Source organism: Pieris napi, chromosome 8 (genome assembly GCF_905475465.1).
Source record: "Pieris napi chromosome 8, ilPieNapi1.2, whole genome shotgun sequence".
In the NCBI taxonomy this organism is placed as follows: Eukaryota; Metazoa; Arthropoda; class Insecta; order Lepidoptera; family Pieridae; genus Pieris; species Pieris napi.
In genome coordinates this window covers 1,650,822-1,677,328 of record NC_062241.1, presented here as the reverse complement: position 1 = coordinate 1,677,328, position 26,507 = coordinate 1,650,822, and the positions used below count along the sequence as shown (strand labels likewise).

The 26,507-nt window shown below is 33.1% G+C and overlaps 3 protein-coding genes across 19 annotated transcripts in view; 2 read left to right on the top strand and 1 right to left on the bottom strand.

Annotated features, from left to right (window-relative positions):
* Window positions 1–6,018, top strand: part of LOC125051513 (AF4/FMR2 family member 1) — a 201,447-nt gene extending 195,429 nt beyond the window's left edge. For all 7 annotated transcript variants that reach the window (XM_047651867.1, XM_047651864.1, XM_047651863.1 and 4 more), the window contains exon 21: window positions 214–6,018. In XM_047651867.1, the coding sequence (XP_047507823.1) occupies window positions 214–329 (116 nt within the window). In that variant the 3' untranslated portion in view covers window positions 330–6,018. The remainder of the gene's footprint in view (window positions 1–213) is intronic.
* Window positions 6,019–8,616: 2,598 nt separating this feature from the next.
* Window positions 8,617–21,783, bottom strand: LOC125051757 (RNA cytidine acetyltransferase). Its single transcript, XM_047652303.1, has 18 exons — window positions 21,555–21,783; window positions 21,326–21,420; window positions 20,975–21,134; window positions 20,498–20,634; window positions 20,248–20,410; window positions 19,785–19,927; window positions 17,513–17,789; window positions 16,895–17,110; window positions 15,743–15,970; window positions 15,078–15,223; window positions 14,409–14,556; window positions 13,326–13,468; window positions 12,990–13,127; window positions 12,154–12,350; window positions 11,248–11,417; window positions 10,334–10,579; window positions 9,275–9,414; window positions 8,617–8,738 (listed from the first exon to the last, which is right to left on the bottom strand). Exons 1-18 carry the CDS (start codon window positions 21,660–21,662, stop codon window positions 8,639–8,641), a joined length of 2,955 nt encoding a protein of 984 aa, XP_047508259.1. The 5' UTR covers window positions 21,663–21,783; the 3' UTR covers window positions 8,617–8,638.
* Window positions 21,784–22,963: 1,180 nt separating this feature from the next.
* LOC125051630 (AT-rich interactive domain-containing protein 2) overlaps window positions 22,964–26,507 on the top strand; it is a 28,842-nt gene continuing 25,298 nt past the window's right edge. For 9 of the 11 annotated variants that reach the window (XM_047652094.1, XM_047652092.1, XM_047652088.1 and 6 more), the window contains exons 1-8: window positions 22,964–23,042; window positions 23,116–23,290; window positions 23,371–23,461; window positions 23,635–23,744; window positions 24,230–24,348; window positions 24,607–24,819; window positions 25,107–25,351; window positions 25,876–26,066. In XM_047652094.1, the coding sequence (XP_047508050.1) occupies window positions 23,169–23,290; window positions 23,371–23,461; window positions 23,635–23,744; window positions 24,230–24,348; window positions 24,607–24,819; window positions 25,107–25,351; window positions 25,876–26,066 (1,091 nt within the window). In that variant the 5' untranslated portion in view covers window positions 22,964–23,042; window positions 23,116–23,168. The remainder of the gene's footprint in view (window positions 23,043–23,115; window positions 23,291–23,370; window positions 23,462–23,634; window positions 23,745–24,229; window positions 24,349–24,606; window positions 24,820–25,106; window positions 25,352–25,875; window positions 26,067–26,507) is intronic. The other 2 variants (XM_047652091.1, XM_047652089.1) reach the window with 2 other exon arrangements.

The window sequence follows — 26,507 nt, the reverse complement described above, 5'->3', positions numbered from 1 at the left end:
TAAAATCACATACATTTTAGATAATTTATTTTTTCTAGAACCAGTAAAATTTATATTTTTGTATCAAATGTTTCCAAATTAATAATACGAATTTATTGTTATAACAATATTCTTCATTTAGCAAGATACTAAACAGTCGAATTAAATGTAAAATACCGACTTTGAAATCAAACTCTTAGGCAAATTAATTGAACAGTTCCTCTTTTTCTACAGATCTGTTCATAGCAGTGGATCGAAAATGCGGACCGCTGACTCTCTTCTCGACGTTCAGACATCTCGTACAATATGTGCGTTACGCCATCTCTCTTCTAAAGAGTGCCCCACAGTGACACACACAGAGACACACGAGCGTGTCTCGACCAGAGAGGGGCACACAGTCTCACACACGAACGCAGAGAAGCAACCAATCGGGATATCGACGGACGCGGCCGGTTTGAGCGGACCAACGTGTTTCGAAGTTTTTGGCCTAAACTATTTAGCAGTTTTAAGTATGGTTCAACGCGAACGTACACGTAACTTTACGTATACGTATACGTACTGTACATATATCAGAAGCATCACAATTTTACAAATTTTATTATGAAATCTTTTAGTGAAAATGGTTTTGATATCTCCGTTCATACGTTTGGTATAGTTTATCTCATGAATGCTGTCAGTTTGGTTCCAAATATGCCCACATTCTTCCATTTTGGTAGTATTATGTGATTTAATATATTGTTTTTGCTAAAGCTATTAAACCATAGTTTCTCATACTACAGTTACTGAATATGACATATTGTGATTCCTTATTTTTATCGATTTTTGTGGCATTGATACGTTTATATGGCTGAGACAAGTAGACTAGCGCACTCGCGTCGGGTTTCTATATGGATACCAATAGTGATAGCTACGAATCGTAGTTGTTAATAGAAAAATTCCTTAATAGAAAATAGAAAAATCTACATAGCCATTCGATTTGCAAATAATTGTACTTAAACCATGTATTTAACTAACGTGTTCTAAAAGTGTTTTAATGAAATAACTTAACTTTTTGTTAGTTAAATATATTGGCCGTAAAAAATTCTAAATGAAATGTAAGCAATATTATTAAAATTACTATTTTTATGAGAATATTATTTGATTGAAGTAGAATTATATAAATGTGTAAAATATTTAATTGCGCTACTATTTTGCGATACGAAGAACTCACGAAACCCATAAACGTGACTCAATCTTCATTTTTTCTTAGCGATGCTCGGAAATTCGGTTTTGAAAAATGTAATTGGGTTATCATACAGTTTTAGATTTTAAATTTTGTGAACAATATTTATAACAATATATGGAATAAGTGAATTGTTTTCAATAGAATTTTAAAAGCGAACAATATTTTTCCGGAACAAGAGTCGAGCAAATATTTGTTTCATTTAAATTTATTTTATACATTGCGAAAGACAATAAACATAGGAGAGTCAACTAAGTGAAAATTTTAAATTTTTCCAAATGTAAAATTTAATATAATTATAATACGAACAAATGGTAAAGTGCAAATTTTGATGAGACTACAAAGAGTACAAGACATTCTAAAATCGGTCGCGATGCAATTCAATCTCTAACACCAATTTTTATCTCTCGGTTGTTTAAATTTATGTTGTGATTGTAAATATATACATTTTGTAATGCATATACATGTTAGTGCCAGATAGGTTTTGTATGAATGTTTATATAAGAGTTAGGGCGAGGACTAAGTACGGGCATTTTTAACGAACGCACGACCATAGACGGCGGACCTCGGACACGCACGCGTACGCAACTCGGCGATCGTGCGAGAAACGAAATTCTTGCAAATTGAGATGCCTTGTATATAGTATATTAAGATGTAGTTTTCACTTTATATTTTATGAACTATTGCTAAGCGGACAAGATATTTGACATAAGCGATCGGGACGCGTGGTGAGGCTGACGTGTCTTCCGAGTCGAGTGTTGAGAGGAGCTTGCAGCGTTCGATTTAGTATAATTTAGTGTTACAGGTTTTGACTACGTTATCACGTTTAGGTAACCGACCTTGCAACTAGGTGTTTAGAAGCTGTCCTTTAGGATAAGATTCAGAGTCGAGTATGGACTGAATCTTCCCCTTGGACCCCGTCAAGTTAATGATTACCGCGTACCGAGCCGCGGTTCCTATATTACCCTACGCTAGTTACCTGCTAATGACGCGAGAAGATCACTTCTCTACTTAAATATTTATTGCGTATACAACGTTCGCTTAACGCATCGGTTTTTTTCGTTCCATATGAATCGGTACTTATATGCACAAACTATTTATAATTTATTCGTTATTTATTATCACAAATTGTAATTTATTTTAATAATAGCGCAGTTTACTTAATAAGTCGCGATTCGGGCTCTTCAGATAGACTAACTAAAATCGCTCTAACCGCGACTCATTTGAGATTACGTTGTGCCCACTGTGTGCATTTTTAGTTATATTTGTGGCCTCGTCTAATAAAACGCTTTGTAAGACGCGTCTTTACGTTTCTTAAAGCGTTCATTCGACGCCTAAACAGTTAGATCTGCGCTCAAGTGCCTTGGAATCGCTAGTTTATTTTTATGTAAGTACTTTAAGTTTTATTTCAAAATTATTCTTTCATCTCCTTTCGAAACTCGCATTTATGTACTTTGTTTTTGTTGTACTTTTTTAGTTCATAATTATGTCATACTACATTTGTTGCTCTTTATCAGTAGGTTATGTCAATAGTTGTAAAGAATTGTGAATCACAAATATTTCATAGTAATTGTAAATACTATTATGTCCCGATTCGGGCGTGGTCTTATATCAAATCCCTAAAATTGAAACCAAATTATTAAAATGATTGTATAGAAAATGGTCCGAGTACGCCGCTCGGCGCGACATTGTTTTAGGTAATTTGTAAAGTCTGTTTTCTTATTCTGTCATTTAAGTAGTCTTGTGTTGATAGTATGTATGATTTGTTTTTTTTTTTACATTATTGATTTAATTAATTATATGTATAAATTTGTTTTTCCTTTAATTTTATTATTTGTGTAACCTATGTTATTGATGATAGAATACAATAATTTTTATGTATATATAATTTTTGGTTATTTTTTTTCCTTTCCTTTTCGAGCTGCCAAATAATTAGTCAATTTCAACATATAAGATACACATAGAAATGCTAGTGCTTACTTATTCTCAAAATATTTACCAAGGATCAATTCACAAAATGGAATAACAACTCGATATCAAAATGTCGTACGGTACGACGAAATATTAACGTTTTTCGAGTTGTGCAAATATTATACAATTCGCAATCATACAATTGCAATTATATTAAAATAGCCGCCATGATTATGCGCTTAATGCAATAAAGTAGTTTTAGTGAAATAAGCCAAGATTGCCTTATGCAAAGTGTCTTTCAGAACTGCCACAATAGTTTATAATAATTCAGTACCGTTATTTAATACTTCATATACATTTTTATAGAAGTAAAGGATTGGAAATGGTCTAGTCAAGTTATGGGTGGCTATCCACTTTGAATCTAACAAAAGAACTTCGTGCTTGAAATTTTGTTGTCTACAGTTGTCTAAAAAACTCAATTTTTCAAATACTACGGTTCGTTTTCGATTTTCAAAAGAAAGTAGAGTGGAAGCCACGACAAGGAACGTTGCTAAGAATATTTTGATAGGCGTTAATTTTAACCGGTACTGAATGAAAACGTTAGCAATATTGAGCAATGGATGAACTAAAAATATATTATCGTTGTCAATATTTTATCTACGTATATACAAAGGATCGCTGCAAGCTCGTATATTTTTAAAGTATATGTATATTACATCGACATACTACGGTCAAGCAGCTAGAAATGTCTAAAGTTCAAACAGCAAATGCAAAATTGTTCTGGCTGCTTTTGGAATAAGTACATAAACTGCTTATGTCAGTTAGCTTATATTAACGCTTTGTATACGATAGGTAAGGTACACAAAACAGCAGTGCAGCGAAAAGAGACAAAACGTATCATTAAAACGCAAAATTAGTAGGTAACTTTAAGAATCGATTAGTTAAGCTACACGAGATACCGTTTTGTTTAATAACGCCTTGTTATTGGCCTTTATTACTGATATGATATCATCTAAGTACCTGTTGAATGCAATTTAAATGGTCGAGAAATATATATTTATTGTCGCCTTTGCGTTGTTAAATAAGTTATATATGGCATTTTGTAGACATTATTACTAATTATATCTTGGCGTATCACAAAAAGGGCTCCCGTACTGTTGAAAAGCAAAAAAATAAATTTGGCCATTATGAAAGTACTGTATTAGTTCATAATATAACATATTTACGTAGCTGATATCATCTTTATATTAATGTACAGTATTCAAACTATTGGGAGAAAAGTACGAAACATTTTAAGGCGCTTCTGAAATTAATATTACTCAATTATATAATTTTGTAAAAACAATAACACCATCTATGTAATAAGAGTGTTATATATTACTGTTAAGCTAAACATTAACGACTATATTTTTACATTGATTTGATGTTAGATTTAATATAAGTCGGCGTATTATAAGTTTTATGTGTCTGAACTTTTAAAATCAATTGTAGTAGCAGCTAGTGAATGTAAATCCTAAGCGGATAGTATCATTTATTTTAGTATTGAATAAAGTTCAAAATTAAATTCAAATTGTGCCTTAGTGAATGGAAACCTAATTTTATTTGGGAGTAAGGAAAGAAAAGAGGTAAAGAGATCGATAAATTTTCAAATAGGTATCAAAGTCAATCTTAGTCTAAGATTTACTGATGCTTAAATTGTTTGACCCTTTCTGAGAAACTTGAATATGCAATAATATTTAACAATATTTCATTTTATAAAATGTTGTAAAGAATAATTGATTTTATTTAGTATTTACATTATATGTAGTTGAGTATATGTCGTAGCAATAATTTAAGCGTGGCAATAAGGTCTAGTGGTTTTGCTTTTGTGTCTTTGAATAATATGAAATAAGATGTATATTGTACTTTTCTCGTCCTCGTTAGAGAACCGGATGCTGTATACTGCTTCTAAACTAATTTCCAGTTTTAATGTATAATTTTAATTACTTAATTCCACGGATTAAGTATAAGTAGAGAATTTTAATATTTCGATGTTCGTGTTCTTATGTTTTATCGCTGGTGTTGTAGTTGTTTCCTGTATCTTCGATCCGACCAATCGCTTGAGTAATGCTGGGTCCAAACTATGCGTCGGTAAGATAAATTAAAAATTCGTGTAATTACTAAAATACGGTTTCGTTTCAAATTGGTGTTTCGCTAAGTTTGGTCACAGCAGGTAAATTCTTACTGCTATCGTTTGTTTGTAGCGACGGATAAAATAAAATTCCAATTGTAGTATAAGACTAAGTGCCAACGCGACGCTTTATAAGTGCAATTCCTTCTCAATTACTGTACCTCTGTTTACATCGTAGAACTCTTAGAAGGCCTGTGTACTAACACAATAACATTCATAAGAAAATTTAATTTGACTTTGGAACTGGACCTACACGCGCTAAAGTAACACTTCGGATGCGTATCGTTACATTGTTGAAGCGTAACTATAGCGCGAAGTTAGCACCGCTCGGAGCTCTCAAGCCTTTTAGATGTTTTGTACGAAGTTCACGGCTTTTGAATTGTCAACGGTTCGCGTGAGGGGAACAGCCGTCGGGCCCGAACACTTAACCGTAGTGCATTTGAACGATTAGTGTAAAGTTACCACGCCTGTTTACCGGGCGTTAGACGAAAATATTATTTTTCTTAGATCACATTATATTGTAAAGTGGTAAATTATAGGAGTACGTGCGTATGGTGCGTGCGCAGGGTTGTCGAGTTACAAACAAATTGATATTTTTTTACGAGCGTCCCGAAGTGCGCAACGCACCAACGCACGTATTTGTTATGTTTAAGAAGAAATATCTATTGTCTATTCCAAGGGTTGAATACTACCGACACTTTTTTATATTACAATAATTATAGAAATTATTACTGAATTTTGAGTTTTCTTTTTGTAGCACCTTGAAAACGATTTCGTTATTTTAAATTGTGAACACATACCTAAAATGTCCCAGGATAAATATTTAAAAAAAAAAGGGCCGCCTAATGGTCTAAGATCCCGCTATACAACGACCTTCACCGAGATGCTTATTTAATTAAACGTATTTTATATTTAATTTAATATGTCAATAAATATAATCCATATGGGTTATCTAGCAAATTTCAGTCCAGAGTATGTTTAATTAATAATTTTAAAAAAATATTTTTTGAAACATTTCACCGGTATGATTATTAGATAAATTCTATACTAATCGAAAGTATGAAGCCCATAGAATATGCAAACTTTATGCTGCCCATTCTTTTCCGGTCACAACTATCGGGTTGCCAGGTATAAACAGGTAAATCTGTACTAGCATTTGCAACGGTCTGTTTATTGAATGAAATTTAAATGAAATTAAAGATTATTTTATTCTGAACACGGTGGTATAGGGTTGGCTGCGAAAAATCAGTCCAGAATTGCGGTTGTCGAATTTTAAAAAGTAAAATATTGCTCCAAGTGAATGTGTGCGACTAGAGGTCCCAACCGACCATCCCATGCGATAGAAGAGGACACAGCATAGTAGCTGTTTAAAGTCCACCCACTTAAAGAAAGAGAGTGCGCATGCTATTTGGGCTTGGAAAAGAAAAGGATAGCGATGGACTCGTATATACTATGCATCATTTTGGAGTAGTTTATTATTTAAATAGAGAAATAGTTATTTAATTTTTTTTTATCAATTAATTATTTATTTGTATATTTTTATGTGACACTAAAGTATATTTACATCTTTAGTAAAAAAGAAGGTTATAGTGATTCATATATAATACTAGCCTGATTAAAAATATTGATTGACGTTTCACAAATTCGACAACCGCAATTCTGGACTGATTTTTCGCAGCCAACCCTATACCACCGTGTTCAGAATAAAATAATCTTTAATTTCATTTAAATTTCATTCAATAAACAGACCGTTGCAAATGCTAGTACAGATTTACCTGTTTATACCTGGCAACCCGATAGTTGTGACCGGAAAAGAATGGGCAGCATAAAGTTTGCATATTCTATGGGCTTCATACTTTCGATTGGTATAGAATTTATCTAATAATCATACCGGTGAAATGTTTCAAAAAATATTTTTTTAAAATTATTAATTAAACATACTCTGGACTGAAATTTGCTAGACAACCCATATGGATTATATTTATTGACATATTAAATTAAATATAAAATACGTTTCATTAAATAAGCATCTCGGTGAAGGTCGTTGTATAGCGGGATCTTATACTATAAGGAAATTTACGTCCTGACGTCGATTTCAGATACATAAATGAAATTTGTCTGACGTAGACTGTGTATTTATAATCGTGTAAAGTAATACGCATAAAGTCAATTTTTCATAAATTTTGAAAAACCTACATTACTCCGTGAGCACCGTGTTGGTCGACTTCATTTTGCTCGAAAGCTGCGAAGACCACGGAAACGCTATTACTTTTTAGTTGTTCTAAAGAGAGCAGTAAGATTAGTGCAACCTGCTCCACAAAACACGGAGCTAAGAGTAATTGCAGAAGAGTGGGAATGTATTTCTCAAAACTTTATTAAAAACATCGTGGAAAGCATGCCCAGATTTCAGAAGTGATTTTGGTAAAACCAGGTAACACTGGGTATAGGTATGTTATCTAAAGCTGGCGGCTTCAACACATTTACACTTTGTGCTTGTGTAGTGTCTGTGAATAAGCGCGAGACGTGATGTCAAACTGAAATACAATCACAAATACTTCGTGATGTATGAGTATGTAAGAGACAGTTATTGTTTTTCTTTTGCTACTGTTTCTTTACTGTTTTATATTATTATTATTTTATACATGTTGATCTTTTTTCAAACATCACTAGGGCAATCTCGTGAAATGGTGCACAATGTTTTTAATTATTTTAAGCATCTTAATAAAAACAGTTTAATGAAAAAATGTTATATTTAATTTGACATCAGATGCGACTGGGGTTTCTAAGAGGAGTATTGAAAGAATAGTTAGTGAAATAAAAGTGAAGTGTATTGAGCTAGATGGAGCTTATGTCGAAAAATTAAAAATTATTTACACAAACTACTCTTATACGTTCTTGGTCGGGCTTAGAACTTTTGGATCCACCCTCGTATGCACATAATATTTATATGTCTTTGACACATTTTTATTTATTTACAACCCACCCAACCTTACTAAAACCAGAGTGGACTAAAATGTATAGCATGGCAAAAAAATCATATTTTGAAACATACTGTATGTGAAATTGCATTAGTGTGAGTACTGTGAACCCGCCAGCTTTCGATAACCGACCTATATAGGTATATTTGTAATTTTATTAATAAAAGAGAAAAAAACTTCTCGATGTATGCCGAACACTTCTTATTGTTTATTAAATAAGTTGTCAAAAATCATTACGCGTATTATACGATTATAAGTAGGTATACGGCCGTCAGACAAATTTCATGAAAACTGAAATCGTCCTTAGAACGTAAGCTTCCTTGTGCGTAATACAAAAGGCAGTTAATAAAACCCAATTAAAACATTAAAGTTTATTATCTAATCTTTATTCCTAACATGTTTCTTCTTTATCTTCTTGTTCCCGTGCTCTATTAAGTCATCTATCTCTTTGCTGTCATCACCGAGTCGCTTTTCACCACTAAAATAATAAAATAAATTTGTATTTCGGAATATCTGAAGGATATACATTAATTAAGGTCTAAGGTAGACCAAGTTACATATTGAATAAATTCGCTATAGCGCTGAGTAGCCAAATGATATATGCCCACATCGTCGTATAATGGGTGCCACGAACGTGTCAGACACTAATAACTTTCATCATGTTAAAGCATTGCGTAGCGGAATATACGCGCGTCGTCCGCTCCGTGCACGCGACTTTGTTGGGACAATATTGCGAGCAAAGCCTGCTACTTTTCCATTCAAAAAATTTCTAACACGATCCTACCACAATTTGACCTTTCCATAGAAAGTTAAAAATAATGTGACATTTATGTCAAGTAGACAGTAATATTAAACAAAACATTGACACTTCTTCGGGAAGTTTGGGGTTTTTTTTAAATGATACTTTTAAGGAATTGAAATTTATTTTCTTGGTCAAATAACCTTTTTTTTAACACAAATTAATTCAAAATATGTTTTAATGGTATTTAAACTTGTATTGTAAATTTTTTTTACCTTTTCACAGAAACCAGATGCTTTTGATTGGACGTGGTAAGGGCTTGGCCCCAATCCAGGTCACTTCCCTTGATCCGATACTGGGCGAGATCCTCTCCCATGAGTTTAGACAACTCTTTACGTTGTTTGCGTTCCAACTCCTGCAAATATTAATAAATTTTAATAGAACTTTTTAAACACGGACGTAATATATTAGAGAAATATAAATACAAAATTATGACAGTGAATTTTTATTAAATTATTTTAATAATTCTAACGTGGAAATCTCAACTACTAAACCGATTTTGATGAAACTTGGACTGTTCCTTATGGCGGAATACTTTTCAAATCAAGAGCATACCCCACATACACACCATCACACATCATAGCCAAATTAGATATTACTTAGTTAAATGTATTTAATATTTTTTATTCTTTTTTCCCTTTTGTAAATGTTTCAACCTTCTTGTAAATATTGTGTATTCTATCATAGGCTATATTTTTAGTATAATTGTTCGTTTTTATATATACCTATATGTTTTGTTAGGATTACGAAATAAATGGACCAATTCAGACTGTGGCTTCCTGAAATTTGTGAACAAACACACACGAATAGCACACTTACGTATCTGCACGCACACTTGGAAGCCTAGACACGTCATACTCAATATTATCCAACAATATCACACACATACCAATCGACCTAATAAATATTTTTTTAAGTCGGTTAAAATATAGTGCGAAATTTAATAACGAATATCTTGAGTTAGTAAAACAGACAAAATATAGATAATCTTTCAGAAATAGCTTCTCATCTTGGGTGAGACCACTGGAGATATATATACCAATCAATCTTGATTGGTATATATATTAATATTTCTCTAGAGTAGATACTCTAGAGAAATATTTAATTGTAATGTCAAATAATGCAATTATACTTTTAATCTATGTGGACTAATCAGGAAGGAAGGAATTCGTTAACCAAGAACAAAAATACTTGTCGCGTTATTAAAACACATTTCCATACAATCATTTAATTCTCCTCCATACAAAATAAACCAAAGAGCAAAATGCAAGTACCTTGGCCGCCTTCGACAACTCGTCTTGGAGGCTTTGTTTGATGGGTCCTCCAGTGCTGACGTCTGCGATTTTATCTTCGATACCGATTTCCTTGGCAACGGTGTTTTCCAATATAATGTTGAGAGCCGAATTTATTTTTTTACACGCTTCGTAGAATTTCGCTAAAATCTGAGAACCGGGGAGACCAAGCTCCGATGCGATATCGTCTACATCTTTCATTTGGAAGCCCATTGCTATGAAAAGTACCTTCAATAAAAAAAATATATTATCGTTACAGTAGAATGATAACCTCGTATGTCAAAAAACCATTTAATTTTTATTCTTAGACTCTTATGTCATATAATCGGTAAAATCATGGAGTAAAATCTCATGTATGTTATTAATAAATAAGTCCTTTTTACCATCTAAACACATTAAACATTAGACAAAAACACGTAATAATATTGTAAGTGTAATATTTGGTTCTCTGGACATACGAGGTTATCATTATACAGCGATGTTATATCCACCAAACTAAAGAGATGCCCCATGCCCCATTCAGTTGGTTAAGAAAAAAATTTAAAGTAAAGTAATGATGCATTTTTAAGAAAATTCTTGATAATTACGATATTTCTCTTTTATTTCTATTTTTTATATGATAAAAGGGCAACTCAACCTACGGTACCGCCATGGCCACCGCACCACACATTTTACGGTGCGTTTCCCGCCTTTGAAAGAGGAGTATGCTAATTTTTTAAACATATATAAAATTGGATTTAATAACTACTTTGTAACATTGTTCTTCCTTCTAAAGTTAAAATATATCTTTTACATTTTATTTTACGAAATCTAAATATATAATCAATCAGCATTACTAGCAATTTTTATTGATTTAAAAAGTTGAAAACTCAAGTACAAATACAAAAATATATTACCTGTTGTACAGCATCCAATTTGAGTGAGATCTTCGTGTGGAAGATGAGATATGCCAGAGGTGCTATGAGATCTGTGATCAGCCTGTAGTCGGCTTGTTGCCGACAATACGACTCTACACGAGAGAGGTCGTGCCCGGAGAGATGTTGCGCGATCACCTCTTTTGTTGCTACTGGAATGTTAAAAAAATTTTATAGTAAAAAGTGTCTTGTAATAATGAAAAAGTTCGGTTCAAAATTATTTTCTACCAAATTCCAGAATTTATTTTAATTTAACGAATATTTAAATGATCCTAATCCTTGGGATTGATTTGCTCCAGTTCAAACAATTTTAATAACTCAAAACTTGGCGATTTAAAAGAGTGGCAGAGAGTTAGTTAGTTATCCATATATAATTTATGATAGCTGTAGGAATACGAAAAAAATCATGTGTCCAATTCACACGTGGTAGAAGTGAAACCTTCAAAAACAAAGTTTTTATAATTAAAATATGTAAATTAGACTTTTTCTCTATCTAAATGTAGGATCTTTTCTTTTAAAAAATATATTTTAATGTTAAATTTTTATTTATAACTTTAATATCAATCTTTAATATGGTAAAACATAAAATACACACAATACACTGTATAATGCCTCCTATCTCACTCTCTCTCACGCCAAATCCTATTAATTTATGTGTCTGTCTCTTTTTACTGTCGCTATTTCCGTTGCATCCGGTTTGAAATCACAACGATTCTAAAGAAGTTTCACTTCAATAAATAGAATAAAAATTCTTGGATTCCAAAAATACACAAGAGAACTGAGAACTAGATTTGAACAAGTACTTTACAGAAATTGTAATCTTTGATCATAATTAATTTAGTTATAAATAAAGTATAAATATTGCCAGTTAAAATAAAGAAAACTTACACGGCTTTTCAATTTTGACGCTGTCATTGAGAAGGGTAGAGAGTGCCAACGCAGCGGGGAGTTTTCTAAAAGATCTCCCCAAAAGTCGGGAAAATCTCTTTTTGAAGTCAACACTGTAGGCGGCCAACCAGGAAGTATCACCCATCGATCGAAGCATTATACACGAATGTTCACCCGTTAATTCGTTTGATTTTTGACTGTAAATAAAAATAAAAAATTAACGAAGATAAAAGGCGGTATTTTTATTTATTTAGATTATTAATTATAAAAATAATACAGTGGCGCTATAGCCCTTTATATTGGGTCTTGGCCTTCCGTTAACTTCACGGTACGACCTCAGGGATGAGAGACGCAATTATAGACGCAAATACATTGGGACTTTACTATCACATTATAATTTTTTAAGGTCTTTAGTGGTAAAATTGGCTTATCACTTGCGAACCTTCTGGCAATGTCAGTGCCCATGGGCGGCGGCGGTCCATGCCGGAATTTCTTACAGCGCCATTTACACGCTAGTTACACACTGGCTGAATTCACAAGAATTGCTTTATTTATAATTTGTTATAAAAAGGTTTAGGTTTTATGTTTTCTTGATTTTTTTTATACATATTATATTTTTCGTTTAGTTTATATATTAATAAGTTTTCTATAGTATTAGTATTATGTTACTGTAAAATAGTAAATAAGGAAATAAATAAAAAAATATTTTTGGGGCTAACCACTATGCCCTATAGATTCTGAATGTTGAATCAGAATCTATTGTAAACAACTTTTAAATTTTTGCTAGAATATTATTTAAAATCTAAATTAGTAAATCTTAAAGGGTCCATATATACCTTAAATATACCGGAACATATTTCTGTGATTTCCAAAACTTCAAGAGATTTTCTGTAAGTCCAAAACTGGTACCCAAATAGTCCAAATGCTCAGCCTTTACTTCTGTTAAACGACGTAGGAGGGTCGGTGGTTTCGCCCTGGAAAAAAGTTTTTTTTTATCTTGATAACTTTTTTTTTTTAGGTTTTATCTTTTTTTTAATTTAAATCAGCTATATCCACTTTTAAATCGATTCAGTAGTTTTCAAGATATGAGTATGCATAAAAATAATATTAAATCAACACAACACAAACAACAATCGAGAACGAGAGATGCATTGCCCCATACCCCCAATTACCTAGGTACAATGGTCTCCGTGTGAAGCGATTCATTCTGTGCGTTCTGCTCATCATCACCATCACTGGCTGCTTCATCAAGGCATGGAATGTCACCGGAGTAGTATGCGGCCAGTTGTTGTAAGGCCCGCTTGCCATAACCCATCTAAAATAATTTGGTTAGGGAGATAATTTTTTTAAGAAATGTGTTTCATTGCTTAGGGATCAAGTATTACGTAACAAATTTTTTTTGTTTCTAAAACGTTACGATGCGGGGCGGGATTGAATGACGCGTTACCTATTGGTAATATTATTCTCGACTTTCCAGTACTTTACACCATATAATGGTAACTTTTAGGTATAAAGAGTCACTAGGTGATCACGAAACGTTTTACTATACTTGGGTACAGAAAAACGTTACGGCGCGTTACATGGGGGGAATCAATCAATAATCTCCAAAAATTGCGTGACGTCATACTTGAAAGCTCCCTTAGCTGTCGTTATAGTTAAGTAAATTTCACTAACTAAATTAATCTTTTGAGAGCAAAACCCAGCTTTTAATGTGCTTATAACTACTTAATAATAATAATGAGCACACTAAAAATGGAAGATATTTTTCTTAGTTTTAGTGCAAGGGAGATAAAATTTCGAAGAAATATTTGTCTTTGATTATAAACACCTGAATTACGAAGGGGTCGATTTCAGAGGTTAATTTAAACCTAACAAATATTGTAGTAGAGTAAAAAATGTTCTGTTGCTCTTTTGTAGATTTTTTTTAGTATATAATATATGGTCTAATATGAAAAGGTTTTATCGGAAAGCGATGAATTCTTATTTTTTTTATATAATGCCTATTTATATGTTTACGCGACGGACTTTCTTATAAATAAATAAAAATTAAAGACACAAAAATATATCAGCCCCATGCTGTATTCAAAGCTATCTCAAAAATAAGTGTATGTAAAATATAATAATTGGGCATGCCCGTTTTCGTATGGTTTTTGTTAATTTAGAAAAAAACATACAAATTCTTCAGAATACTACTAACACTCACGTGTGAACATGTTAAAATGCGTTCGTAAAACTACGTACAAACAATCACGTACCCGTTGATACGAAGGATGTGTGGCGATCCTTACAATTCTAGCTCCAGACAACTTTGGAAAGTCCTTATCACCAAATTGTTCACAAATGTTCCATGGTATCAGGTCTCCTGCGGCTTTGCGACCGCGCCCGAGACTGTATTTTACCGATCTGGGGAAAAATCCTTATAACATATAGAAGACTATAAGGAATATATGAAATTTACCGAAAAGCTTTGTCACCGGACTAAATAATTATTCTTAGGTAACACAATTACTCATTCTTCTAGCAACTGTAGTTATAACGAATAGAATTTTGGTCATAAAATAAAAAACTCAGAAAGATGTACAAATTGTGACAGAAACAAATAAACCTATTTTAATATTTTATTTTTTAATTGTGATGAAATATAACTGAAACTCTGTTTTGCTGAAATAATAATAGAACAGCACAATACATATTTTGAGTTTGTTATTTCATAAAAGTTCTCCAAAATTTTATTCTAATTTCTAATCCGTAAATGTTCTAACAAAAAATTCTAATAAAAATTCAAATGACAATGCAAAACTCAAGTTCTTTTTTCATAGACTAATAAACTCTCAATATTAGATATTAAATAAAACTTTAACACATAACTGACAATAAACAATCCAAAAGAAATAAACAATTTCTTTTAGTGTATATATACTGACCTGTCAGACAAATTGCCTTCAAGACACAACTGTATGACGCACAGTACTTCTGGCATCGAGGTGGCTTTTGGTGGAGTCGGCGCGAGTAATACGAAGAGGCAATGCGCAGGCGCATCTGCTAGTAGTTGGAGGTCGTTTGGACTGTTCTAGATTTAGAAAAAATTAAGTCAAACGATCATAGAGATTTCTTCATCTACTAAGGAATTTTTAATATGGAATTTAAAATCAGTTTTCAAAGTAAAAAAAATGTTCTTTTTTTTACTTATGAGCGAGTACTGATTTAACAATCTTTTGATTCAAGAGAAATTTAACTACTATACTGCTCAGTACAAAAATAGATAGTAATAAAACTATAATATCGTATTATTATTGCAATTAAACATAAAATAAATCAGTGGCGCTACAACCTTTTTAGGCTTCAAATATCTGTATCTGTTTCATGATCATTTGTCAATCTAATAGGCAAGTAGGTGATCAGCCTCCTGTGCCTGACACGCCTTTGACTTTTTTGGTCTAAGGCAAACCGGTTTCCTTCATCGATCGATCGAATGTTAAATAATAAACTGTGTTTAAAACTATTTTATATACAAAGTGACATAAGACTGTGACCATTGCGATGATTTGGTTCAATTTGTATTTTTTTAAAAGATATTTAATATCTGTACCTTATAATGACTAGACACATAAATAGCCACCAGCCGATGAAGGAACGCTTCAGCAGCCTTATGGTAGCAAAACAAAGCATCTCTGTTCACACGTAACAGTTCGCAGGCGGCAGGGGGTGGGGCTCCCGCGCCAGGAGTTGGCGGAGGCGCCTCCAGGCAGAGGACGGAGTTTAACCAGCGCTCTATTGAGTCACCGGCACGGTAACGAATAGGTTCTTCTAGTTTGATCTAGGAAAATTAAAATATAAAAAATCATATACATCTTTTTATCGTTACACAACGCACTATACGGACTTGCACGTTTCGCGCGTATGTGTGCGTGCACGCAGGTAACTGACTGGTAAGTGAGTCAGTGCGCTTGGTGATTTGTTATTGGATGCTCATATGTTAAGTTTTTTATATTATTTTTGTAATCGTAACTAAACATTAAATACCTTAATTAATTTAAAATAATTATTAATAATTTTTAAGATTATGGGGTAGATAAAATAACCACATTTTATTTACCTAATAATCTTGTCTACTATAAAAGACGATCGGATTAACGAAAACATTTATTCACCAATAGGTTACCTATTATGCATGTCCCAGAATTGCGTGTAATATCTTAAAAACTAATGGGCCGATTTTCATGAAACTTAGGATGATCTCCAATCGACTAGTTGTAGTTGCATCTGAGTAATTGGTGGATAAATAAGCAAACATTGACGAAGTTTAGAACCTGAGCCTGTTTTGTTTTGATTTGAAATTTAATCTATACACACATATAGGTCAAATTGATCTCTCTTACAGATAAAAATACGTAAAATTGGGATTTCAAAAATATAATGTATAAATTCATATTTTGCAGATTTTTATCCTGGTTACCAATTGTTATCACTTCGGAACTGACTACTATGATGCAATTTATTTATAATTATTATTTTTTTAGTGTTTTTAGTAGTACTATGACACTTCATCGAGTAAATTTATATTTTGGTAAATTATAAAATAATTAAAAACTGAATTGATCATATACATAGAAAATACTGCTATCAATGTATTATTTAACTACAAATATAAAAAAATAAGTACACCCTACTTAAAGTCACTAATAAAAAGTAAACTTATTAAATTTTACTCCAATAACACCTAATTTGAGAGTCAACTTACCGGTGGAGGCGCATTATGTTCATTTTGTAGTTGTGCGAAGAGTTTCAAAGATAGAGCCCTTCCTGTTCCTTCATAGCCTGAAACTGTCGAAGATAGAAGGGCTAAAGGAGCCTTGGTGGCTGCAGCAGCCACGTGTTCCAGGGGAATGGCAGCCGCCTCGTCCACAAGTACCAGGTCAGCAGCAGATAGCAACGAGTGGTCGTCTGGGGTTATGTACTGAAGTTACAAGAAAATATATTTAATTTTACAAACACTACTAGAGAACTAGAGTTTATTGCCAGTTCCTCTCTTCCGTTCTACGCACATTACATTTACTGCTGTTTTTTTTAAATTTTATTTATTTAAAATTAGAAGCTTTTAATATGTAGTTCTTTATTGACCTTCATAAGTATACATAGTGTTACTTACATGAATAAATGATTTTTGACTTTGTCTTTCAGTAATAAATAATGTTTTAATATTATTCTTATCAACAAATAAATTCCTCAATTTTCTATCTATATAATATATACATTTAAAACAAGGAGACAGAAAAAAACAGTGGCTCTACTACCCTAGGTCATAGCATTAATATTCATAGCGAACATATTTAACACTATTTATAAAAAAATTAAATACCTGAATAGTCTGCCTAGAATTTCTCGCGACGTTGACTCTCACAATCGCCTTCTTAAAATCTGGATTCGTTGATCGAACAATATTGTAATCTATGTGTTCCTGGTACAAGCAGGCGTCGAGACCCTTGAGGACGAACTCAAATAACGTAATCAAGTTCTCCGGGTGTGGAGACGTGACGTAGATGTTAACATAGCCCAGTGACACCGCAGCTGCAACGGCCAGGCCTAAACACGCCGACTTACCACGACCACGACTGGCTGTAAGGCAGTGGGGTGGTCTGAGAAAAAGATTTTTTTTAATAAACAAAAACTTTAATTAGAAGGACTTATTTAAAATTTACGAATATAAACCGGCCACCATTGCTGAGAAGCACTGGTATCGTACATATTCACCTCAAGTAAATAATGTAAAAAATTAATAAAACATAGGAGTCTGCTGTTACCATGTAGGAGGTATCAATATATATACAATATATATATATATATTAAAACGTTTGAATTTCCGAAAATTCTTTTACCACGCCACGTCATTTGTGGGTGTCATATATCAACCCGAAATTAGTAGATTTTATAGTAGTAGTCGGAAAAAACTGACGCTGCTTTAACCATGAGATGAACCAATTAATCAACATGTTGGTAATTAATTTAAAAAAAAAGATCTGTTCTTAAATAAAACAAAAATTAAAATTAATTGATTTAAGTCTAGTCTACACTACACTTTCAATAGTAGATCATGATGAGCTAGTGGGACCCAACTTGGAATGCAGAGTATAGGAAATTTAATGAAAACCCGTTAAGATGGCTATTATCCTATTACTTTATTATACTACACTCGGCGTCAAAAAAATCGCACCTTTCTTAAAATTCGTGTCAATCGATTATAACTTCTAAGATCCTTCCTGTACCCTATTACTATTAGTATCATTTAAAAGCTCAATTAATAATTTTTCAAAAAAATAATCATTTGTTTACGGAAAATCAAAAACCACAAATCGCCAGCACTTTGATTAAAAAGTGGCGATGTACGCGTTCGGAGGCTCACTAATTGTACCAACCTGGACGCGTATAAAACGAGGGGGTAAAAGTCAATTATGGGTTATTCGCTATCCAGACGTCACAGAGGTCACACCTGAAGAGCTTCGACAAGAAAAAACCCAGTGAAATCTGGTACCATAGCAAAGAAGCAGCTCAAGTGGTGGCCCTACTGCAAATCGGACTGCGGCAGGTTGAAGTTGCTCGGCAACTGAAAATCAGCCGATTTCGAGTGCAACGGGTATTCTCCAACGCTGTGGAGCTGCAGCAGCGGCTTTGAGCTACTCGAAGGACAGCTGACAGCGTCTCCACTATCAGACGAAGGCTGTGAGTGAAGAATTTGCTGCCCCGGAGAGCTGCTACAGGCCCCCAATTGACTGCCATCCACCGGACGAAAAGGAAGCGATTTACGAAACGCACGTGCCGTGGACATTCGACCAGTGGAGGAATGTCCTGTTCTCCGACGAAACCCGAGTGTGCCTGTACCCAACAACATGCGTAAGAGAGTCTACAGGCAACCAGGGGAGCGTTTCACACCAGCCTGCACCGTGGAAACCGTCGGGTATGGAGGAGGATCCTACATGTTCTAGAGCGGCATTTCTATCGACGGCAAGACAGACCTCGTGTGCGTCTCCAGTTCATGCACGACTACGTCCGGTGCCACACAGCCTTGATTGTCAAGGACTACCTACGTCGAGCTGGCATCAAGGTTATGGACTGGCCAGCAAGAAGCCCCGACCTCAATCCTATCGAGCACCTCTGGGACGAACAGAATCGGCGAGTTCGGGCCGGTAATTCAGCTCCTGCCACTCTCGATGAGTTTCGAGATGCCGTCATCGAGGAATGGGGTAACATTCCCCAGGAACACGTCGTGACGCTCATCAGGTCCATGACTGACCGCTTGGAAGCTGGTCGGAGGGCTAGAGGTGGCAACACTAGGTTTTAAGACTAATTTTTAAGGATTGTCATTGTTTATTTGTAATTTTTGTATTGTTCCTTTTCTTTGTAATTTTGATCAGAATACACATTGTTTCACATTTTCCCAGAATTTTCTTTTTTTATGGGGGTGGTGGCCAATTTCCTAACGTTTTCAAATAAGGGATTTCATTATCTTTCAAATGATACTAATAATGATAGGGTACAGGAAGGATCTTCGGAGTTATAATCGCTTGACACGAATTTTAGGAAAGGTGCGATTTTTTTGACGCCGAGTGTATAAGCTAAATAAAAATTCTTCATACCTAGACTGTTTGTCTGCTAATGTATCGATGAGTGCTACTAACGCGGTAGCTTGATCGTACGTTCTACATAACGCAACCAGCGGTCCTGCCGGTGGACTGTCTGATAGTGATTGTATTAGTTCTGTCAGTTTTGGATTTACTTTCTGAAAAGAGTATCTTTGTTAATACAAGGGTACAGTAAATTTCTTATCAAAATTCAGTGTTATGGTATAAAAACTGTAAAACTGCATATATATATGTATTACTTTTTCTATAAATTTTTTACGAGTATGAAAAACAAACAGATTATAAATAGTGCATACGAAAGTTGCTCTGGCAGAGTGTTGGCATCATTTTTTTTTTGACAAAAATGTTCAGATATATTCAAGCCTCAATGAAACCAGGAATAGTAGTTATAAGTCTATACAAGACCAAAAGATATTTCTAACATAAATTACAAATACCAATACTGTATATACTTTACCTCTGGCACTGCATTTACTGGATCTACTTGTGCTGTTTTAGAGGATATTGGCAGTACATTGAGTGAATCATCTAAAACCAGACATCGGGGATTGTCGGCCAAAGATAGTAGAAACCTTTCATTGAATCTATTCACAACTGTGTCATGTGCTTCCGTTTTAAACCTGAAGATACAAAAATGGGTTATAAAAAGGGAATTTTAAAATTAGAAAATAATATTTGCATATAATTAGTTTTATATAAAATCTTACCGTGAATGTACATCCATAGTTATTGAGTGTAACTGCCTTAATGAGTTCATGGATTTCAATAGGAATATTATTAATCCACCTCCTTCTACTGTTTCTATTGTTCGTGCCATTAAATTTGGTGTAAGAGCCTCAAAATCCTGTAATTAGATATATATAGATATATTTATAATCACATCTAGTTTTTACATACCTAATAACAATTGTCCCAGGTTAATTAGTATAAACTTACAGAATAATAAACATTATTTCTTGACAAAATATTTAATTTGGATAAATAATAACAGAAATAATGGTTTTATAAAACTGATTTTTTTACATACTTTACAGTCTACAAAAGTAAATAATAAATAATCTATAATTACCCCTATGTCATATATATTTTGCTTAATTAGAAATTCCACCCACATAATTTAATTTCAGACCATTTTATAACTTGAACAATGAAATAAGAAATTAATTTAAAATAAATTGAGTTACCTGTAAAACACAAACACCATAAGTCTGTCCGAGCATAGCATGACTTTCAGAATAGTATCTACCATGGATGGTTGTAGCTACTCGGAATGAATCAAACAGAGATTCTTCTGATACTTCTAATTTACCTGCTGCTATCTTTTTTGCTCTTTTACGTCCATGACTACAATATAACAATTGTATATAATTATTTAAATTAGTTGTATCAAACACCAAGTAATAAAGCAGCAATATTATACAATTTATAGAATAGAAGAGTTAAAGCCAAGAATACATTTTAACAGCTACATGTAATATTGTTATGATAAAACCATACATAATAGTTATTCAAGTTGCAGTGAAAACTATACTCACTTGCTAATAGCTTCATCCTTATTTTTATAACACCATAACACTGTCGGTCTTGCTTTGACTGTTGATTTCACTAACATATCATATAAAATCGGTACCTGAAAGGCGCAGAGAAATAGAGATGTTACAGTTGACAACTTCTTCGAAATGACTTTAATCGATCTATTGAACTTACTAATTGATAATTTACTGTTATTATCGTCAATTATGTAAAACGTTTAAGTTAACTTACTTGATCTCTGCTTTTATCACCCACAAGTAAAATCATTGTTCGGTGTCCAAGTTTTACTCCATTTTCTATCATTACACGAATACGATTATCAATTTTCTTTTTAACCATTTTGTTTTATTTTACTATGTTTTTATATTACTGTTAAGAATAGGAAGTGATTTATTTTATATTTTTAGGATATTATAACCTAAAAACACATGCTAATGTTTTGAACTTTTGACATAAAGTACTAACTCAACTAAGTACATTGTCTTTTAAATTTATAATTTGCTTTGACAGATCTCTCAGAAAAAAATATTCCCGTGATTATATGACAGACCTTTAAGTTTAAATAATTAAAAAAGAAAATGATTCAATTTGAGATTTGGAACTTAACTTAAAAACTCTTATAATTCTTAGGAACGACGACATAGTGAGATACGTGGTTGTGATTAAATACAAATATATTAAAGCGTTTAAATCATTGACATTACCACAAATTAAAAAAAATACATTTCTTAAGAAGTCTAGATTATCTTCGCTTTTGGTTTTAAAAATATAGTACAATCAGTCTGCCAAGTTTTTAGTTAGTACTTTTTATGAATTCTTCTTTTCAACTAGGATATAATGACACTTATACATACAGACAAACAATAATAATACAATAATGTTAAAACATGATTAACTAATTATTCTTTTTTTTAAGACAATTCTTCTTATCCAGTACACTCTTGACAGGCAGATGTGATGCGCTTCACCACGTTTCGCCATCGTTGCCTATTAGAAGTCATCCTTATCACCATCATCCATCCTGCTGCACTCATTGAGTGAATCTCCTACAACATACTTGATCTGGTCAATACAACGCGTAGGTGACCTTCCGCGCCGTCTAGTGGCTTCCACCTTCCTTTGGACAACAAGGCGTTCTATGGACTGATCAACACGCCCAGATACGTGTCCGAAGAATTGAGAATTGTACTGTTGAGAACAGACACTGATTAATACTGAGTTCTTGAAGTATCAAGACGTTTGTACGAAATTCAGTCCACGAAATTTCTAGATATTACATTGCAGATTATAGTTCAAACATCGCTTGGAAAATCAACAACAACATGAGAGTGTTTGTTAACGTAGTTAAATGATTTTCCTTAAACAAACATCGTAACGTTAATCCACGTTTGTAATATGGCCGTAAATATTTTATATCTTATTTTGAGAGCTAAAACCACGAATGAATTAGACCATAAGTTGAATTAGAATTAATTAGAAAATTTTAATCGGTCCTCAACAAGATTGGATTCATATTATGTTTTGAAATTACATGCACAGATTACATGTGTGTTGAAGTCCCGATCACATTAATTTCATATAACTGCTAGTGTCACTGTCATCTATCAAAGAATGAAGCTGGGTTAGGTAAACCGTAAGGCGTAAACCTACAGCTACAAATCTAATTATCCTGAGTAACTTATTGATAAGTTTTGAAATTTATTGGAATTCCTTTTGATTGTAAATTGTTTAAATAATTATTTTCTATGACATGGCTTTTTGATCGATTACTAAACTTAAGTTATCTTTACAGTATTAAAATAAGTGCAAATTTGGTATCGACTGCCGACGCTTAGCGTCTCAGCGATGCCGCTAATAGAAATAAATACAAAAATGGGTAAGACTCAAATAAACACCAAGTCAAGGGATTACCTTAACGACAAAGAAACTTTTCTTAAAGAATTGAAGCAGTTTAATGAAAGTAAAAAGTAAGTAAAGTGCATTGATTTGCCCCATACTATGATATTGGCAGTTTCACATTACATATTCTATTCTTGTTTTGTTTCAGTATACCATACAGAGTGCCAGTAGTTAATGGTGTTGAAATTGATTTATATTTACTTTATGCCTCGGTTCAACAAAAAGGTGGCTTGAGTAGAGTAAGTTTAAATGACCATTTGTTCTTATTATTTATTATAGTTATGTTTTTATGAATTAAAACTTCATAATTAAGCTTTTCAACTAACTTCAATGTCCTGTACTATACTATAGAGATCTCTTATAGTATTAAATAAATATAATAATATTGTTGATTAACTTTTGAATTTTTAAGGTCAATCAAACAGACACATGGGAATCATTTCTGCGATTACTCAAATTGCCCTACCCATGTGTAAATGGGTCAACACTTTTACGAAGGATCTATGGCATGTATCTTGAAAAGTGAGTACATATTACATCATATTGTAAAACTCTTTAAATTATTTAAGCTACTGACAATGTAAAGAAAAATACATTGTGTAAATGTGTTTTGGATTTTTTGTTTTTACCTAGATTTTTGAGTCTCAAACCTTGGTTTTCTCACAGTGTTTTCCTACTAAAGCACTATTCAAATGACCAAGAATAAATACTTATAGATATAGTTCATATACATAGAAAAAGTCATTGTTGCAAAGCCAGGATTTGAATGCATTCGATATCTAACAATGTACCCTTTTTATAGAACTTGAGTAAATTTTATTGTTGGGTTTATATCAAAGACAGTTATTTGTACTTTGCATACATAGTTCATAAACAAAAAGAAGCTTACTAGCTTTATGTATTTTTTTCCCACAGTAAAGTAACATGGGATATACCTGTTCTGATATCAGGTGAGACCAGTTCTTTGACTGAGGTACTTTTGCTGACTTTAGTATTTTGTGTTTAAGATATGAACGAGCAAAAGGTCCACCAGGCAGGGATGACGATAATGACATGGATGAAGATCCGAGGCGGAGTCGTAGCGGCATGCCTAGAATTAGTTTTGGTAGTGGCACTTATATTTCTGGTAATTTGTTTTAATGTTCAAGATCTAGCCTAGCTTCTGTTCTTCCTCTAAGCTGATAGAATCACATCATCACCATATGGTATATATCTAACAATCTTTTTTATGAATGAATGCTTGTTTATGTGTCATTTTGTAAAGTCTAGGCTAGCAGTAGCATTAACATATACATAATTATGAAAATTAGGCTATTAAATAATTTTTCTTAAAGAGATTTTCTCTCTATGTATTTTAATCATTTTATTATCTATTTTCTTCTAGCATCTGGTGAACAATTAAAAACTACAACTCCTAAATTTGCGGGGCCATCGGAGAGGCTTACGTTGTCATTGTTATCGCCAATGCCAAATGAACAGGACTTTGCAATCAATGTGTGTACTGTTTTGGCTGCGGACCATTCAAACAGGCTGCCTTTGAATACAACTCCACACATACTAGATTTTTTGTTGGCACATGCTGGAGTATATAATCATTGTAAGATATTATTTGAATTTGTATTGCTATGTTTAGTTTCATACATCCCAATATTGGGCAGATAGAGTACAATTTGTTTCCAGTTGTCAACTATCCAATTTACTTTATAAATTTGTTGTGTTCTTGTGTTAGTTTAATTACTATTTGTTATTGTAACATTTACAATATTTAGCCATTTTTAATATTTCTAATACAAAATTAATAATTGAACTATCTTTGAAATAAATTAACTTGATCACACCTGAGTTCTGTAGAGAAACATTTATACAAACTTTGTATGTTTTTAGCAAGTCTTCGAGACACAATTGGTCGTTCTTATTATGAAGCGCGTGGTCGTTATCCTCACGATTTTTGGGAAATGCGTGCTGGAGGCGGCGGAGCTAAGGAATTGGCTGATGAAACTAAGTTTATGCAACCGGGAATCGAACAGCCCGAATTGATGGTACAAGCATTAGCGGCACATAACACGTTGACAGATTGTCTTATGAACGGTGGAGATGATGATGATATACTGGATAAAGTCGTTGAAGATGTAAGTGAATATATTCTTTTATAACAGAGATTTTATGCAAAACTATGGACAAAGCATGTCTTGCTTGGTATAGACAAAATTTTTACTGAATCGATTTTAATGAAATTCTGACTGTACCTAAGTTGACCTAATTTCCTTATTTAAATCAAAATCATCTTGATTTTACTTAGGGTTGAAAATATGCTTACAAACGTACGTACAGTTAATTTAAATAGATTAAATATGCATTTCCAACAGTATCAAATAGATGAAGTGAAATTACGTATTTGGATGACGCAGAAGTACTCTTAGGGTGTTTGAGCTTTTACTTGCGACTTTTGAGAAAAAAAATTGCTATTTTACTTATATATATACAAATACAGTAAATATATAAATATACAAAAATTTAATTTAGCGTCTTTTTATTTACACTGTTCCTTTGTTAATCATTTTGAGACATTCAATAAATATGTATTATTATATACTTTAATTTATATTTTTGTTTGCTTTTTATTTCGGAACATCATCTCTACCAACAACGTTAGCTTCATCAACAGGAGATGGAAGATTGGGTGACGGAACCGTCGGAGGAAGATCAGCTCTTTGCACCAGAATTACCCGGTGGAGCCAGTTGTGTGTACACACAGCGGGTCTTGCAAATAGCGTCTATTGTACGGTCACTGTCCTTCCATGAGGATAATGTGCAATATCTATCCAGAAATACAACACTTATACGGTACGTAGTTATATAATAATTATTAAAAAAGCATATTTCCTTTCATTTTTTTTCAAGGATTTTTTTATTAGGGAGCGTTCAAGTATTACTTTACGCAGTTTTTGGAGATTATTGACCCCCCCTTATGTAACGCGCCGTAACGTTTTTCTGTACCCAATAGTAAACGTTTCGTGACCACTCAGTGACTCTTTATACCTAAAAGTTACCATTATGTGGTGTAAAGCACTGGAAAGTCGAAAACTATATTAACAATAACGGGTTATTCAATCCCCCCCCTCGTAACGAAAAAAAAGGACCCCCCCGAAATTTCGTTACGTAATACTTGAACCCTCCCTTAGGGAAAATTTTAATTCTTAGTAAAAATTGCTCCCTACCTGTGTGTGTGACAATAAATTGGTTATTATATTATAATTTTCTTAATAAAAACATAAGCCGTTATAT

Excerpts from the sequence above, each read along its gene's own strand:
- LOC125051757 (XM_047652303.1), bottom strand. The coding sequence starts at position 21,662 with ATGGTTAAAAAGAAAATTGATAATCGTATTCGTGTAATGATAGAAAAT. Across the intron at positions 15,971-16,894 it reads AACATAATGCGCCTCCACCG|ATCAAACTAGAAGAACCTAT; the intron begins GTAAGTTGACTC and ends TAATTTTCCTAG. Across the intron at positions 8,739-9,274 it reads CATCTGGTTTCTGTGAAAAG|TGGTGAAAAGCGACTCGGTG; the intron begins GTAAAAAAAATT and ends TTATTATTTTAG.